General features: G+C 36.7%; 1 protein-coding gene across 1 annotated transcript; it reads right to left on the bottom strand.

Moving 5' to 3' along the window:
- Positions 1 to 1,688: 1,688 nt before the first annotated feature.
- Positions 1,689 to 15,505, bottom strand: LOC119072704 (apolipoprotein D-like). Its single transcript, XM_037177976.1, has 6 exons — positions 14,941 to 15,505; positions 4,969 to 5,080; positions 4,767 to 4,897; positions 2,181 to 2,269; positions 2,002 to 2,100; positions 1,689 to 1,940 (listed from the first exon to the last, which is right to left on the bottom strand). The coding sequence occupies exons 1-6, from the start codon at positions 14,967 to 14,969 to the stop codon at positions 1,768 to 1,770; spliced, it is 633 nt and encodes a 210-aa protein (XP_037033871.1). The 5' UTR covers positions 14,970 to 15,505; the 3' UTR covers positions 1,689 to 1,767.
- Positions 15,506 to 17,884: the final 2,379 nt, after the last annotated feature.

Raw genomic sequence — 17,884 nt, forward strand, 5'->3', positions numbered from 1 at the left:
TCTGTGCTACTCGTAAAACTCTGAGACTTTGCCGAAGAAAGTAACCCTCTATCTGCAACCATTCAAGAATTACCTCTAAAAGCGTAATTGACACACCCATTCCCAATTTTTGACATTTTGTACATATGCCAATCTGTTCTGTAACTCTTTATCTTTCATAACCCAAAAAAATATTAGTCCTTTCATCCTACGTTCGAGTAGCTCAAAATTTGGTCACTCTGACCACTCTAGCTCAACCGAATCTGCACCAATGTTTCTAATTATTTTTTTTGTTCGATTTGTGTGGCGAATACCTTTCATTTGATGGGTCTCACGCCTTTATAGGTTTCAATACAGCTAAGCTACAGCCGAAAACGCGTTCCCGACCCTCGAAAACAACACTCAGAAACCACTTCGAGGCCAATAAAACAAAATTCTGGTTTTTCCTGGGGTAATGGCGTATTACATTTTCATTTTTATGCCCACCCTGAGGTTCCTGCAAAATTTCATGGAGATTGGCTGACTAGTTTCCGAGATCGACCGTCGATAGATAGACAGATAGAAACATACAGAGTAAGTTGAAAGATTTTGATTGTTTAGGAAAAGTCAATTTGGTGTATTTTGTATGAAAAGTGACCAATTTCAAAACGATTTATCTCCGGCAATTTTAAACCTGCATAATCGAGTGATAGCTCGTTTTGCTCGTATTTGAAGCGAGAGTATGATAGAATAGGATATAGTGGGGATATAGTCTAAAGGGCAGAAACTGAAATGTTCGGCTATACATAGTTGCCGCGTCTCAAAAAAATTTCTTCGTTCTTTTTTTGGAAGTTACACTGCGTCAAGTCCTCCGCTATCGCTTCGGACATGATTTAGTTCAGGTAACAATTCGGTCAGAAAAACACACACAAAAAAATTGAATCTCGTCTCATCGAGGTCTCTCAGTGACTATAAGGTGTGGCAAATGCAGACCAAAATGATTTGGTCACCAGATCTCACTCTGCTTTCAAATTTCGGCTATAATGTCTCTGCAAGTAAGTAGACTGTAGTGTTAAGTATAGTTTCCACTTAAAAGGAGCACTCCGTTTAGCCTCCGTTTACATGACAGTTATAAAATAGAACAAAGGAACTGTCACGTAAACCAAGGCTGTATACTTTGGGGAGGTCACGCAGATACAGATACGCGGGTTACACACCACAGTTGATGATAAAATGGCCGATTTCATACAAAAATTCACCTACTCTGATGATTCTCGTCGTCTTGATGATGTGGTGAAATGTTTTACATGTAAAATCATCAGACGTGGTGTGTTCCCGCGTATCTAATAAAATGGCGGTCTGCGTGACCTCCCCAAAGTATACAGCCTTGACGTAAACGGAGTAAAGAATTGAAATAAATTCAATTTCCACTCCGTTTGCGTGACAGTTCTTTTGTTTTATTTTACAACTGTCATGTAGAGGGAGGCTAAACGGAGTGCTCTTTTTAAGTGGAAACTATACTTTAAGCCAAAACACCGTAACACATTTTTGTGTCCTTACTTTTAAAGAGCTTTCGAGAGCTTTGAACTTTTTTTGTGATCCACTGAAATATTTCACTTTTCCAAAGGAATCCAGAAGAAATTTAAAGCTTTTGAAAGCCCTCTAAAGCACACAAACACGGCAGTGGTAGAAGGTAGTATGTTCGTAAATGAAAAAGCTCAAAAACCGAATTTATTCCAGCAAATTTATTGTGTGAATACTTAGCGTAACCATAACTTATGCTGAAACCGTCCGCGCCCATTTCTCATTCTATAAAAAGACTTCATCCTTCAGGCTGTCGGTCCCGGTCTCTGTATTACAATTGAACTGATCCGTTCGCAAAAGGTAAGCTTTTGTAATCTTATTTCTGTCCAGAACAGCATATGCCTTTTTCAACGTTTCTAAGTCGGGATTCTGTTCACGGGTTAAAATCCACACCATTTCTATAAGAACAATGAAGAGAACGTGAGAACGTAGTTGTGGCAAATTTTACGTTTCATTTACTTCCACTCATCAGACCGCCCAAATCTCTACACGAATAGACTACGGCAAACGTTGAATAGTCTGTGTCCAAAATCCAGTAATTAGCTTCGAAGTTGCTCGCTGATAAAGGATAGAATTTGTGAATGGTAAAGGCTTTATTTCCTCCAGTTTTTAAGTAACGCAAAATCTAATTAACTTACCAGGAGATGGCAAAGAATTGAATCTTACACTTAATTTGCCTGGTGATACTATGGTAGCACTACCAGATACTTTGCCTTCATTTCCGGTGCTATAAGGAAACAATTTGAAGAATTTTCATCTTGTTTTTGAGGATCTTTTGGATAAAGCCCTGTCAAAAGACTATAATGACCTAAGATTTCAGGCCAGGTCAGGTATTTAGCCCCGCAATAAAAATTTGGTCCGTCTGTCCGTCTGTCCGTCTGTCCGTCACGTCGATATCTTGAGTAAATCAAATCCGATTTCAAAATTTTTTTTTTCCCTGAAAGATAGTCAAAATAGTGAGGCTAAGTTCGAAGATGGGCATATTCGGATAGGCCCTTCGTGAGTTAGGGCCGCCTAAGTGATTTAAGGTCTTTTGGTGATATTTATGGCAAAATAAACGATGGAAATGTAGATGACACGGCAAATGATAGGTATTGTCAATACCAATCCAGGAAAAAAACGTTTTTTAAAATCGGGTGAGTGGACCGTGAGTTAGGGCCTTAGAAGTGAAAAGCTACTAGGGCCCTATGTGTATTTTACATAGAACTCAAGTAAATTTAATCCGGTTTTCGTAATTTTTGTTTCATTTGGAAGGTAATCGAACGCCGAATAGAAAGTTTTTGAAAAATTATTAAATTTGGGTCCTTGGACTAAGGCCACTACTAGGGCCCTATGTGTATTTTACATTGAACTCGAGTAAATTTCATTCGTTTTTCGTAATTTTTGTGTCATTTGGACGGTAATCAAAGGCCGAATAGAAAGTTTTTGAAAAATTATTAAATTTGGGTCCTTGGACTAAGGCCACTACTAGGGCCCTATGTGTATTTTACATTGAACTCGAGTAAATTTCATTCGTTTTTCGTAATTTTTGTGTCATTTGGACGGTAATCAAAGGCCGAATAGAAAGTTTTTGAAAAATTATTAAATTTGGGTCCTTGGACTAAGGCCACTACTAGGGCCCTATGTGTATTGTACATTGAACTCGAGTAAATTTCATTCGTTTTTCGTAATTTGTGTGTCATTTGGAAGGTAATCAAAGGCCGAATAGAATGTTGTTGAAAAAAAAATTAAATTTGGGTCCTCGGACTAAGGCCGCTACTAGGACCCTATGCGTATTCTACATACAACTCGAGTAAATTTCATCCGTTTTTCGTAATTTTTGTTCCATTTGAAAGATAATCGAACACCGAATAGAATGTTGTTGAAAAAAAATTAAATTTGGGTCCTCGGACTAAGGCCGCTACTAGGGCCCTATGCGTATTCTACATACAACTCGAGTAAATTTCATCCGTTTTTCGTAATTTTTGTTTCATTTGGAAGGTAAGGAAAGGCCGAATAGAATGTTGTTGAAAAAAAAAAAAATTTGGGTCCTTGGACTAAGGCCGCTACTAGGGCCCTATGTGTATTTTACATATAACTCGAGCAAATTTCATCCGTTTTTCGTAATTTTTGTTTCATTTGGAAGGTAATCAAATGCCGAATAGAATGTTGTTGAAAAAAAAATTAAATTTGGGTCCTCGGACTAAGGCCGCTACTAGGGCCCTATGTGTATTTTACATATAACTCGAGCAAATTTCATCCGTTTTCCGTATTTTTCGTTTCATTTGGAAGGTAATCAAAGGCCGAATAGAATGTAGTTGAAAAAAATTAAATTTGGATCCTCGGACTGAGGCCGATACTAGGCCCTATGTGTATTTATACTCAATAAATTAAAATTTTAGGGCTATTTGAAATTTTTGTTTTATTTGAAAGGAACGTCGTACGGGGCTTCGTAATTGCGCTATGCGCAATTTCTAAGATGTACACATTACATAATAATTTTACTTTAACTACTTTAACCGGCGCATAGGCTTACGGTCAAAGTAGGGTGACAGACGCACTAGGGTCACGTACGCAATAGATATACGGGTTTGTACGGGGCTCAGTCGCAGCAAACGCTCCGACTGTTCTGATGGCTCGTTTTTGATGAGGAAACCGGACTTAAATTTTTGAACCTGATTTTTTTAGTAATTTCAATACCAATTTGTAAAAAAAAACATTTCGGTTCAACCTGACCTGGCAGGTCAATTGGGTTTCAAGTAAAATTTGTTAAGAGCGCTCACCACTTGGCAAATTTCTAGCCTACATTTATGCGCAAAAATATTCGTTTTTTGATGATCTTTGCAAAATGTGTAATTTATACATTTGGCAAAGGTTTCTCCAAGTGGGATAAGTAATCAACTACAAACCAATTCTTCCTTTAAAAGTAACACATTTTTGCGTGCTTTAATGGTTTTACTTTTTCAAAAAAAGATTTTGGTTCAGAGAAATCGTCAAAAAACGAATATTTTTGCGCACAAATGTAGGCTACAAAATTGCCAAGGGGTGAGCGCTCTTAATATTAGTCGGAGCTATATGGTCTCAGAATATGCGTATCGTTTGTCCCACTTTAACTTAACCAAAGTGGTTTCAAGTTACAAAAGTGATTATTGTATCTGTCGTCTTGATTCACGGGATTGTGTTTACAGTAAATCTCTCAGTGCCAAAAAAAGATCGTATTACTCTTAGACATCCCTTGAACTTACAATCGATTTATCTGTCGATTCACAACCGACACATCACCGTTTTCCATTTTACCATATGTAGCAGTTATACATTTACCACCCACTTCAAACACAAATGGATATTTTTCCGCTTCGTACCACAGTCCCACATACTGAACAAAATAGAAAAATTCGTCAAAATGTGCTCAGATCTAGATGCAAAGCAAATGTGATTTAAGCTTGCCTTCTCCAAATCGAAATTATCACCAACTGCTACATCTACTTCCGGGCATTTACCGAAGGCCGGCACTTGAGCAGAAAATATATTGCACTTGAGCAGCAGAATAAACAATATTCTGAAAAATAAAGATGTAAAAAAATTACTACCTGCCCCATGCGAAAGTTGACCATTACATATCAATTTATTCCATACCATGATACATTGGATGCTGCTACATATGTCATAACTTCTATTCGGAAAAAAAACTTTGTGTTACTCGCAAACTCAGTCGAGTGTTTTTAAGCAACTCAAAGTCTACACTTGTCGAAAACACAGTTACCGAAGCGAACGAGTGACTTTGCTTTTATCACTGAATTCACGCCGTAAGTGCGGTCGAAATTCAAAATGGAAAGTGCGTTAGGTCTTTCTAACGTAGCGTCATTTTCACTTTTACTGTTCACTTTTTCATCTAATCGTTCACTTAAAATTCAAATTTTAGGCGCACTTACGGCGTGAGTTTTTACGTCGCGTCATGTAATGAATTACTGTCGCAGCATACAATGTAACCTACTATTACATGCTAAAATAGTATGTTCTGTTACAAGTGTTGTAATGTTGATTTTTTCACCCAAGTTTTCCAGTCCGACTTGATAATCAGAAGTGTAGTAATTGTCAGGGATATCACAAAACAAAACTTGTTTCGAGCCTTTTAAGTCAACATTTAGGTAGGAATCAGAACATGTCTCGTAAGTCTTTAGACCCGTACGAAGTACTGGGGTCTTATAGGTTTACGCATACGTTTGTAATAGGGTGTGTCGATTTCAATTATTTTTTTTAGTTATTCCGGGTTCCGCCCTACCGCGATTCACCCTCGCACTAGCAATAATAATCAGCCAAATTTTTTTTTCTAAGTCAATATAAGCTTGCACCGTCACTTTTTCAAAAATTTTCGAGCTACACGAGATAGCTGGATTATGGGTCCGAACCAAAAAAAATCTACAGATGCTTTTGCAAAGTTTTCACTCTGTACGGCATCTAGAGGGTCTACTAGAACATACAAAAATATAAAAAATTTAAAAAATGTTTTACCGTCATTTTGGTATAGCATCAAGTTTCACCGAGGTGGAATTTTCAAGAATTTTGTAAGTGGAAAAGTCATCTCTTCTGGGTGAATTTTTTTCAAGCTATTGTTGTGATAGCTCATTTTGTAGGTATTTCAATAGCGCATCCAGCAAACATACAGTTTAGATAGATAAATTTAAATATTTTTTGGTTTCGCTGTTGGAAGGCCCAAAAATTGGGCATTTCTTCGAGTATGGAGACAATTAACATTTTAAATACAGCAAGTAAATGAAAATTTTTGACAGAAATTCAAATATTATTCATGAATAACACATTTAAAAGCTGAAAATAATAAGATTTCGTTTTTTAAGAGAAGCCAATTTGTTATGTTTTCGAAAATACCCAAAGAAATGCCCCATTTTTGGGCCTTCCAACAGTGAAACCAAAAAATATTTAAATTTACCTATCGAAACTGTACGTTTGCTGGATGCGCTATTGAAATACCTACAAAATGAGCTATCACAACAATAGCTTGAAAAAAATTCACCCAGGTGAGATGACTTTTCCACTTACAAAATTCTTGATAATTCCACCTCGGTGAAACTTGATGCTATACCAAAATGACGGTAAAACATTTTTTTAACTTTTTTTAATTTTTGTATGTTCTAGTAGACCCTCTAGATGCCGTACAGAGTGAAAACTTTGCAAAAGCATCTGTAGATTTTTTTTGGTTCGGACCCATAATCCAGCTATCTCGTGTAGCTCGAAAATTTTTGAAAAAGTGACGGTGCAAGCTTATATTGACTTAGAAAAAAAAAATTTTGCTGATTATTATTGCTAGTGCGAGGGTGAATCGCGGTAGGGCGGAACCCGGAATGACTAAAAAAATTAATTGAAATCGACACACCCTAGTTTGTAACACGTCGAATTGGACTCCCTGAGTAAGGGGAAACCTATTGTGGTTGTCTAGAGATGCCAAATCCGCGAAAAAAAAATGTCCGTCTGTCTGTCCGTCTGTCGGTCCGTCTGTCTGTCCGTCTGTCCGTCTGTCTGTCCGTCTGTCTGTCTGCACGATAACTTGAGTAAAACGCATCCGATTTTGAAAATTCTTTTTTTGCCCGTTTGGTAATGTCAAAAAACAGGCTAAGTTCGAAGATGAGTGATTTTGGATCGACCCCTCCCGAGCTGTGGCCCAATAAGTGCTTTACGGTTTTTCGAAGATATCTCCGGACATTTAAACGTTAAACTTGTAAGTGATACGTCAAATAAAAGGTATTTACAATACCGATCGACAAAAAAAAAGTTTATGGAAATCGGATGTCCGACTCGTGAGTTAGACCCCTTGGTGTGGAACAGGCACAGGGCGGCAAGCAGTTTTTGCTTGTAGGTCGGCCACATTTGAACATATTTCGTCTGTTTTAGCTTTATTAGATAGGTATTGACCGTACCAATCAGGGAATTTTTTTTTATGAAATTATGTTCTCCGGAGCGTGAGCTAGGTCTCTTGGAGTGAGCTCTTATCTGGCTACTCGGAAGTACAGTGAACGTGGTGTATTTTGACAATATCTCGAGTAAATTTTGACCGAATTTCATGATTTTTTTTTGTTTCAAAGGTATTAACGAATGTAAAGCGTCGGTACTATTTCCGGTCTCCTAACAAAATGGCTGCCGGCGGCCATATTGGATTTTAATAAAAGTGATATAAAGTGGGAAAAATGATGCTTATAGAGTTTCTGTTAACATGGAAATAATTTGTTATGTGTGTGGGGTTTCAGGGATTCCATATACGGACATCTATATATACCTATATACAGCTATATTGAGCTATATACAGGCATATAGAGCTATATAATAGCATATTCCTCTGTGAAATGTTTATTTACAGTGAAATATAGGTAAATATAGCGGTATATAGCTGTTTAAATAGGAATTTATGAAATTTGTCTTCGTACGGGGCTGTCTATATTGCCTCCGGCAATTTAATTGTATATGATAACAAGGCAAAGAGTGGATAATGTAAGTGATTTTAAAGGGAGAATAGTTTTTCAGCAGAGAAGAAAATGAAGTAAGAGAAATGAAGAGTTTCACAGTAAAGGCTTTTGATACGAATAGGTGTTTCGTACGGGTCGGCGTTAGCTATGTTTTTCAAAATCATTCAAAAGTAGCACCAAAACGAAAAATATTCACGTCGCATTGTAAACCGAACGAATGGTGAATTTTCCCGGTCTTTTCGATTTAAACGTCATGACAGCTGACATATGAGTTGTAGACCAAAACTACAGAAAGAATTCTTTTTAAATTTTGTTTCTTTCAAATAATTGAAATTGCTTTGTGATACCCATTTTGTCATTTTGTATGATAACGTAAGAAAATCTTCTTGTAAAAGCCCAACCTAATCCTAATACTAACCTACAAGTTACGGTAAATGATGAAACCTTACTTAAGTTTCGTCAAATCTTTCATTAACATTAACTCAAGAACAAGGATTTTATTTGGATTGTTATGATGAAATTTATTTGTTTTTATATGACCCGCTGGACGATACATTGTGTAAATGGAGAAATCCTGTGTAGTCGATGCTTTCTTCATTACATTTTGACGGATTCTGTTAACTTTTAACGAAACTATAAGCGTTCCTAACATTGTAGGCAAAACTGCACTTTTAGGGTTATTGTTTGGGGTAGGGTAATCTCGCACACCACACAAATTCATGGTGTGCGAGATTCACCTCTAAGTGGTGAATCTCGCACAGTCATGACTTTTCGTTACATGTCGTAAAAGGACGCATACTATGATCGCGTGTGCGAGATTCCCCGACACCTATTGTTTCAGTAAATGTAAGTGTTTTGAGGTGGGGTCAATGGTAGTGCAATTTTGCCTCCACTTTTGCTATGTCGAAGAATATAAGCTGTCTTGATAAGTTGCATGCTGTCTAAAAAGAAAATTCAGCTTTTCCCTTATAGATCATCTTCAAGGTCGTTTAAAATGCCATCCACGTTAGGAAATGCCATCCACGTTAAAAAAAAGTCTCATACAAATGAATGAATGAACGAAACATTTAACGAAATTGAAGAGAGGTTACGTCTGAAAGTGCCGTACCTTGAAGATGATCTATTCACACCACAGAATGCTGGTCAGTTCTCAATGATATCCATTTCACAGATACAATGTCAAGGTCCTCGTCGTCCGGATCCAAAGGGGGAAGTTGGAAAAATGAAATTTATTTCGATCCAAAATCAGATTCTGCCATTGGCTCCGCGTATTTAATCAAAGACACTGAATTAAGGTCAAAGTTAGCAGATTTAATAGACACGGAAGAGAATATTGAGAAAATTTGGATCTACAGTCACCCGTTGTATGCATGGCAACTGACAACACTGTTGATGTATCATTCGTTTGTGGTATTGGAAACCAATAAGTGGTACTGGTCAATCGAGAAGAACAGCGAAGGAATAACGATTCAACGAAGCAAAAAGCGCGAGTACGTACAATCGAAATATCGACGCAATTCTCGAAATACTCCAATTACGGAGAGGAATTGCGACGCTGGCAGAATGAAAATGGCAGACTTGGTTGATTGGCTTTACGAAAAAGACGAATTGAATTACCGATATGATCTTCGATATCGAGAAGGTACTTGCCAAGGATTTGCAAAGCGGGTCTTTGATAAGTTTGCTAAAACAAAATTATGCAATGTGTTTTCATATTAGCTAGCGTAAGGTAATTGTTAAGAGGCTCCGGTACTTAGCTAAAATTGTAGCCTACATTTGTGTGTCTCATATTTCATTTTTGATGATAGCTTTCCATCAGAATCCTTTTTTAAAAATATACAACCGCAATTCCGACCACGAATGTGTTTAGCTTTAAACAAATCAACACAATAAAAAGTTTCATTTAAATTTTAAACTCTGGTCGTTCGCCACACAATATGAGTTTTATCTCAATTTTAGGCATCGACAAAAGCAATTATCCAAAAAGTGTAACTGCCCTAGATTCTAAATTTAGAATACCTTTCCAGGCATACCTCACCCTCACATCATAGTTGATGCAATGATTTGTGGTGGATTTCACACATATATAAAGTTCATCTTTTTGGTCGAAAAGTCGATCTCCAACATACTAGTGCCATTTTATAACAACACCCTTAAGCTCTTAACTCTAGTCTATGGTAATAGTTCGCGTCAGCAAATAATGTGTATCCTTGGTATCTGGGATACCGGGAATTTTTTTGGCCGAAAACCGGGATACCGGGAAATTCACCGAAAGAAGACGGAGAAAGAAGGCGAATTTTTTTCGTTTTACCATGAATCGGGAAGCCAGGGGTAATTGAAATTGACAGGAAATTGAAATTGACGGGAAATCGAAACTAACGGATCATACTGACAGAGAAATCGAAATTGAAGGGAAATCATACTGACAGAGAAATCGAACTCACCGGGAAATTCAACTCACCGGGAAATCGAACTCACCGGGAAATTGAATTCACCGGGAAATCGAAATTGATGAGAAATCGAACTCACCGGCAAATCAAAATTGACGGGAAATCCAACTTACCGGGAAATTAAATTCACCGGTAAATCGAAATTGACGGGAAATCGTAATTGATGGGAAATCATACTGACCGAGGAATCCGGGAAATCGCAATAGGCGGGAAATCAGAAAAACAGGAAATCGAGAAAAAACGGGAAGTCTATAAAAACGGGAAATCGAAACAGACGAGAAATCAAATTTACCGGGTAATTGAATAAAAAAAACGGAAAGTCAAACTCACCGGGAAATTGAAATAAACGGGAAATGGAACTCACCGGGAAATAGAATTCACCGGGAAATGGAACTCACCGGGAAATGGAACTCACCGGGAAATCGAAAAAAACAGTAAATCGAAAAAAAAGGGAAGTCGATAAAAACGGGCCATCCAAATAGACGAGAAATCAAACTTACCGGGAAATTGAAAAAAAAAACAGTAAATCGCTTAAAACGGGAAATCGAATCGAATCGAAATGGCTGAGAAGTCAGAAATAGAATGTTTTGAAATTATAAAATCGCAAAATTTTCTCGCTCGCTCCGCTCGCGATCATTTTCTTTCTTCTCAAATTTCACACGCACTTATTCGTGACAAATATTTCGCTGAGAAGTCCGAAATAGAATCTACAAAGTAGAAAATTGCAAAATTTTCTCGCTCGTTCCGCTCGCGATCACATACACCCTTATCAAAAATTAAATATTTTCAAAGTATAAATCGCTAAAATTTTTCGCTAGCTCCCCTCACGATCATTCAGTAACTTTTCAAATGTCACGGGCCCAGGCAGCTGGAATCATTAGGCAGGCACTACAATAGCTGAGAATATAAAACGAAAAATATTATAAATCTGACATAAATAAAGAAAACATTTGGAATGCGAGACTTTGGCTTTCGACGTTTTAAACCATAATTCATGTTTGTCACGACAGTACTTGATCAAACTTAATTGAAAAATAAAACAAATATTACATTTACCGGGATTTTATATCGGGAAATCTAGCTAAATTTTAAGGATACCGGGAAATTCGGGAAATCCGATTTTGGATACCGGGAAAAAAACATTATTTGCACACGCGTAATAGTTTTACCTCACTCATGACAGAGAAATTAGACGTTATATGCATGGTCACTCGACTACAGTGAAAATCAAAAATCGTTCTGGAGACATGGGAAAAACGAATGTAGAAAATGAGGTTTCTTCCATAAAACATTCTTTGGACCAATTTGGGTCAGGCGAAAAAAAAAATCAAAGGTAAAATAACGACCCACCAAATTTTTTGCGAAAATTGTGATCGAAATATTTGATAAAAATTTCGGAAATCGGAAATAAAGTGCAAGCAAATTTAAATGATCGACTCTGAGTGTATCCAGATTTGAGAGCCAGTATAGTCTTATATACAGCCAATACTATAAGTATTTCCTGCACACGTATAAGCTCGACTTCGAAGTATAAACGTGCGCGCGCAATCTCAATACACCGAAGAAACATTGTGAATGTTATACAAATCGATCGAAAGTTTGTTATTTAGTTCTATACTCATTTTCAAATCACGATTCGCTAAAATTCTTCATAATCGATCATTTCAATTCACCCTGCCTTTAATCTGATTTTTTTATTTTTATGCGAAATGGGAAGTAAACGAGCCTCATCATAAGTTTTATTTTTTTTGTGGATTTCGTTTGTTTCTTTCGTTTTATTTGTTCAAACACGTATTTCACTACACAGAAACAGCGCTTGTTTTTATGTTGCTTCAATGCTTCGTTAGAAAGACTTATGCTCAAAACAAACGAGGCATTGAAAACGTGTTTTGGTCCTATTTTTCATGACGAAATTTTCGAAACTGTCAAATGAAGTTAGAACTTTTTCTATTCAAAATCGCGACTGCTGCATCTGTCAATGAAAACTAGGACCAAAATACGTTTTCAATGCCTCGTTTGTTTCGAGCATTACGTGAGAAATATTTTACTCACTTACGGCTTGAATTATATTAATTTTGTTAGCCCCGTACGAAGTTCAAAGGGGCTTATAGGATTACGATGCCGTGTGTAATTGATGGAATTCGAAGCAGACGGTAAGGGCAAAGTGTTTGCCTATGTTCATAGATGACGAATCTGCAATAAAAATTTTGTCTGTCCGTCTGTCCGTTTGTCACGTCGATATCTTGAGTAAATCAAATCCGATTTCAAAATTTTTTTTTCCCTGAAAGATAGCGAAATACTGAGGCTAAGTTCGAAGATGGGCATATTCGGGTCGGCCCTTCGTGAGTTAGGGCCACCTAAGTGATTTAAGGTCTTTTGGTGATATTTATGGCAAAATAAACGATGGAAATGTAAATGACACGGCAAATGATAGGTATTGTCAATACCAATCCAGGAAAAAAAAGTTTTTTCAAAATCGGGTGAGTGGACCGTGAGTTAGGGCCTTAGAAGTGAAATGCTACTAGGGCCCTATGTGTATTTTACATAGAACTCGAGTAAATTTCATTCGTTTTTCGTAATTTTTGTTTGATTTGGAAGGTAATCGAATGCCGAATAGAATGTTGTTGAAAAAAAAATTAAATTTGGGTCCTTGGCCTTTGGCCGCTACTAGGGCCCTATGTGTATTTTACGCATAACTCGAGTAAATTTCATCCGTTTTTCGTAATTTTTGTTTCATTTGGAAGGTAATCGAAGGCCGAATAGAATGTAGTTGAAAAAAATTTTAAATTTGGGTCCTCGGACTGAGGCCGATACTAGGGCCCTATGTGTATTTTACATATAACTCGAGCAAATTTCATCCGTTTTTCGTAATTTTTGTTTCATTTGGAAGGTAATCGAAGGCCGAATAGAATGTAGTTGAAAAAAAATTTAAATTTGGGTCCTCGGACTGAGGCCGATACTAGGGCCCTATGTGTATTTTACATATAACTCGAGCAAATTTCATCCGTTTTTCGTAATTTTTGTTTCATTTGGAAGGTAATCGAAGGCCGAATAGAATGTAGTTGAAAAAAATTTTAAATTTGGGTCCTCGGACTGAGGCCGATACTAGGGCCCTATGTGTATTTTACATATAACTCGAGCAAATTTCATCCGTTTTTCGTCATTTTTGTTTCATTTGGAAGGTAATCGACGGCCGAATAGAATGTAGTTGAAAAAAATTTTAAATTTGGGTCCTCGGACTGAGGCCGATACTAGGGCCCTATGTGTATTTTACATATAACTCGAGCAAATTTCATCCGTTTTTCGTAATTTTTGTTTCATTTGGAAGGTAATCGAAGGCCGAATAGAATGTAGTTGAAAAAAATTTTAAATTTGGGTCCTCGGACTGAGGCCGATACTAGGGCCCTATGTGTATTTTACATATAACTCGAGCAAATTTCATCCGTTTTTCGTAATTTTTGTTTCATTTGGGAGGTAATCAAAGGCCGAATAGAATGTAGTTGAAAAAATTTTAAATTTGGGTCCTCGGACTGAGGCCGATACTAGGGCCCTATGTGTATTTTACATATAACTCGAGTAAATCTCATCCGTTTTTCGTAATTTTGTTTCATTTGGAAGGTAATCAAACGCCGAATAGAATGTAGTTGAAAAAATTTTAAATTTGGGTCCTCGGACTGAGGCCGATACTAGGCCCTTCAAAAAATAAAATTTTTAGGGCGATTTGAAATTTTTGTTTCATTTGAAAGGAACGTCGTACGGGGCTTCGTAATTGCGCTATGCGCAATTTATAAGATGTACACATTCCATAATAATTTTACTTTAACTACATTAACCGGCGCAATAGGCTTACGGTCAAAGTAGGGTGACAGACGCACTAGGGTCACGTACGCAATAGATATACGGGTTTGTACGGGGCTCAGTCGCAGCAAACGCTCCGACTGTTCTGATGGCTCGTTTATCTAGTGTCCTCTCGTTCTATTCTTTCTAACGCAGCGTCATTTTCATACAAGTAAGCGTTGGAATGGTTCACTTTTTCATCGACTAGTTCACTTGAAATTCAAATTTTAGGCACACTTACGGCGTGAATTGTGATTATGAAAAAATATGGCTTGAAGTATTTACTTGGCGTGTACGATAATTATAATGTTTATCGATATTTATCAAAAAAGCAAAGATCACGAGTTGTAATCTAATGTCTCTCCCTCTCATTTTCGTTATATTTTCGACGTATTGTGACAATAGCCATATTAAAGCAAAGGCACCCAGAAATACGCTAAGCATTGACACAGAAGAACTGCGATTATTAACGAATAATGGATCGACAATATGCATCTTATTGACGGACTATGTTATTTTTCTCAGCGTAAACGAAGTTCTGCAGATATTGGACACACGATCTTTACACAAGGGTTGATTAACATTCTGACGAATTCACTCAACTCTCAATGTTAAATTCCTATCATAACATGAAGAAGTTACACAAAAAATCTTACTTGAAATGAAGAACGTTTTTGGTTTCCATTTTCTTGAATGTTGCACAGTTATATCTCTGTCGATTCAAATGTTTAAATTTAAAACCTTCGAAAGCTCTACTTTATAAAGATCAATTTTCAACGTAATATTGATTAGCTATTGATTTTTCTTACAATAAGTTGACTGCTTGACTGAAAATCAAATTAACAACTGACGACGCAACTAAATTAATAATAAGTTTTTCACGCTGATTATATACTTTTTCCGTAACCGTTTATTTTGTAAGATTCTTGGTATGGGTAGCTAAAACGCATAAAAAGTATCGGTGTGTGTCATACACTTGAACCTCGACTTGAACAGAACATTTCATTTTCTTTCGAAAGATGTTTTCCACATATTTGTATAGCGTTATCAAATATCTCTATGCAACACAATGACTTGTTGAATGAAGAAATCAATCTAAAATAGTGTGTCTTGTCTTAGCTCTTGTGTATACGTTATACCTGTAGATAGCAATAGCAGGTACATAATTGCAATTAAAAACAATTCCTAAGTGCTAGTCCATTCTCGGATATGATTTGTTTGACAGCAATTCTATTGCTACAATTACACCTGCAAACAATAGATGAATAACCTATGTCGACTGCAGCACTCTCGATGAATGTAAATATTTACTTAGCATTTGATCTATTGCAATTCACATAAATATTGTAGCAATAAATTACCCCAAGTGACACGTATTCTGTACTATTTTTGCTGTCAATGCCGCGTCTGGATTAGTCAGCGCACTCGACAATTTACTACACTCCATTTACTCACCGTAAACGGCGAGGAAACGGAGTGTAGTTCGTTTCGAGCTTTAAGATACTCACTATCCATGACAAATCAAGTAAGAAAAGTTCTATTTTCTCCCCACGGGAGAGAAATTGTTTCTCACTAGAACTTCATTTGACCAATCTTCAACAATAGTACATTTCGTACCTAGGATTAAAAGTCTTTTTTAGCGTGTGAGAAGTTTCCAGACTACACGATTGATCAAATTTAATATGGTGAATGTGAAATGTGTATATTTTCAAGTAAATTGATGTGTTTTATCTATTTCAGTTGTACCCCAACAGGAAATGGAATTTTTCAGCACGCGTGCTAATTTATCTTACTCCCTTCTCTCGTAAGAAAAACTTAGGACTGGTGCTAAGAGATCGTCATTTCTTGTCTTGGCACGAAAATAGTATGTTGTGTTACAAGTATTGTAATGTTGATTTTTTCAGCACTAGACCCAAGTTTTCCGTACGAGCGGAGCGAGTAAGGAAAATTGGGTCGTGTGCTGAAAAAATCACATTACAATACGTGTAACACATCATGCTTTGTGCCAACCGAGAATTGAAATAGACAAATGCCCAAAAAATCATAATTTTCATGGTAAACAATCACTCTTCAAATTTGATCGATCACATTGCTTTGCATTTTCTAAAACGAATGCTGTAATAACTCATACAAATTCCATAACAACACTGCTTTGAGTGTTGAAATATCCCATCAAACGGGTGCTGAAATAAGTCACTTTACAACACTAAAATGAGTGCTGTTCAATTCTCGGTGGCACAAATACTTTTTCACAACGCAATCGAGAAAATAGTCAATATCCCTACCTCAGCTGAAGTCTCGTCTAACTTTACGCTTAGCGGGGAATTATGCAATATAGCAAAATTTAGTTATTCTGTCATAACAGGTTTTTCGTTTCCAAAAGATTAAGAACAATGGATGCTTAGATGAAACTATAGCCTACATTTGTGCGTTTTGCATCATAAATTTGATGATAACTTTTACGAGAATCCTTTTTGGAAATTGCCGTAAGTATCGCCAAAGTCGAATAGCCAAAAAAAATGTTGGCGTTTCTTCACATTTTGTCGTTTCTTCACACTTTGGCGATTTTTCTTGGCGGCTCTTCACACTTTGGCAATTTTTTTTGGCGATTCGTCAGTTTCTGAGAATTTTTTAAATCGCCAAAAAAAATCGACAAGGTGTGAAGAAACGACAAAAAAAATCGCCAAAGTGTGAAGAAACGCCAAGAAAATTCGCCAAAGTGTGAAGAAACGACAAATAGAAAAAAATCAAATAATTGGCGTTTCTTCACACTTTGGCGATTTTTCTTGGCAGTTCTTCACACTTTGACGATTTTTTTTAACGACTACAAAAATTCTCAAAAATTGACAAATCGCGAAAAAAAATCACTAAAGTGTGAAAAAACGACAAAATGAAAAAAATCTTTAAAATTTAAATTCATTCTTCAGGAAAATATTAGAGTTTGCATTATATATCTATCTTTGGATTTTTTTTGTTATCATCACATCATGATTTCAAAGTCTTGAAAGACATCGAGTGCAAAGTGATTTATCGGGCCTTAGATGATTAATTGTGACTCTAGGCGTAGGCCTAGTGCACAATACACATAGTAAACCTTCTTATAAAGCACTTTGCATCGAGATTCATAGAACCTTTTATGCAACAGAGGCATCTAAAGTCCGCAGATTTCGAAAATTATGATGCTGAGCTGAGTTGCATAAAACTAGCGCCAGGATCCTGAGATCGCGCACTACACACCGGCAGTTTGTTTTAGTAAGATCCGACTAGTTGAAATTTAGTTATTTATTACATTGAGTGCGAAGTACTCTAGATGTGTCTAGACGAGGGCGATGCACCTGTTCATTCGGAAGCGATCTCAATAAACGCTAGATAAAAAATTGAAAAACGGAGATAAAAAAGGATGGTAATAAACGACCGATAATTTAACTCAATACTACCGATAAAAAATAATAAACTACCAATAGAAATGAGATACATGTCCGTCCACCATTTAAGGCGGAGTATTTCCCTGTCTGAAATTTTATTAGCGTGTTATTTTGTAAAAGGACTAATTATTAGACGGTGCGAGAGAAAAAAATTAACTCCTAAGTTCCGACACCG

The sequence above is a fragment of the Bradysia coprophila genome (genome assembly GCF_014529535.1).
Source record: "Bradysia coprophila strain Holo2 chromosome IV unlocalized genomic scaffold, BU_Bcop_v1 contig_84, whole genome shotgun sequence".
In the NCBI taxonomy this organism is placed as follows: Eukaryota; Metazoa; Arthropoda; class Insecta; order Diptera; family Sciaridae; genus Bradysia; species Bradysia coprophila.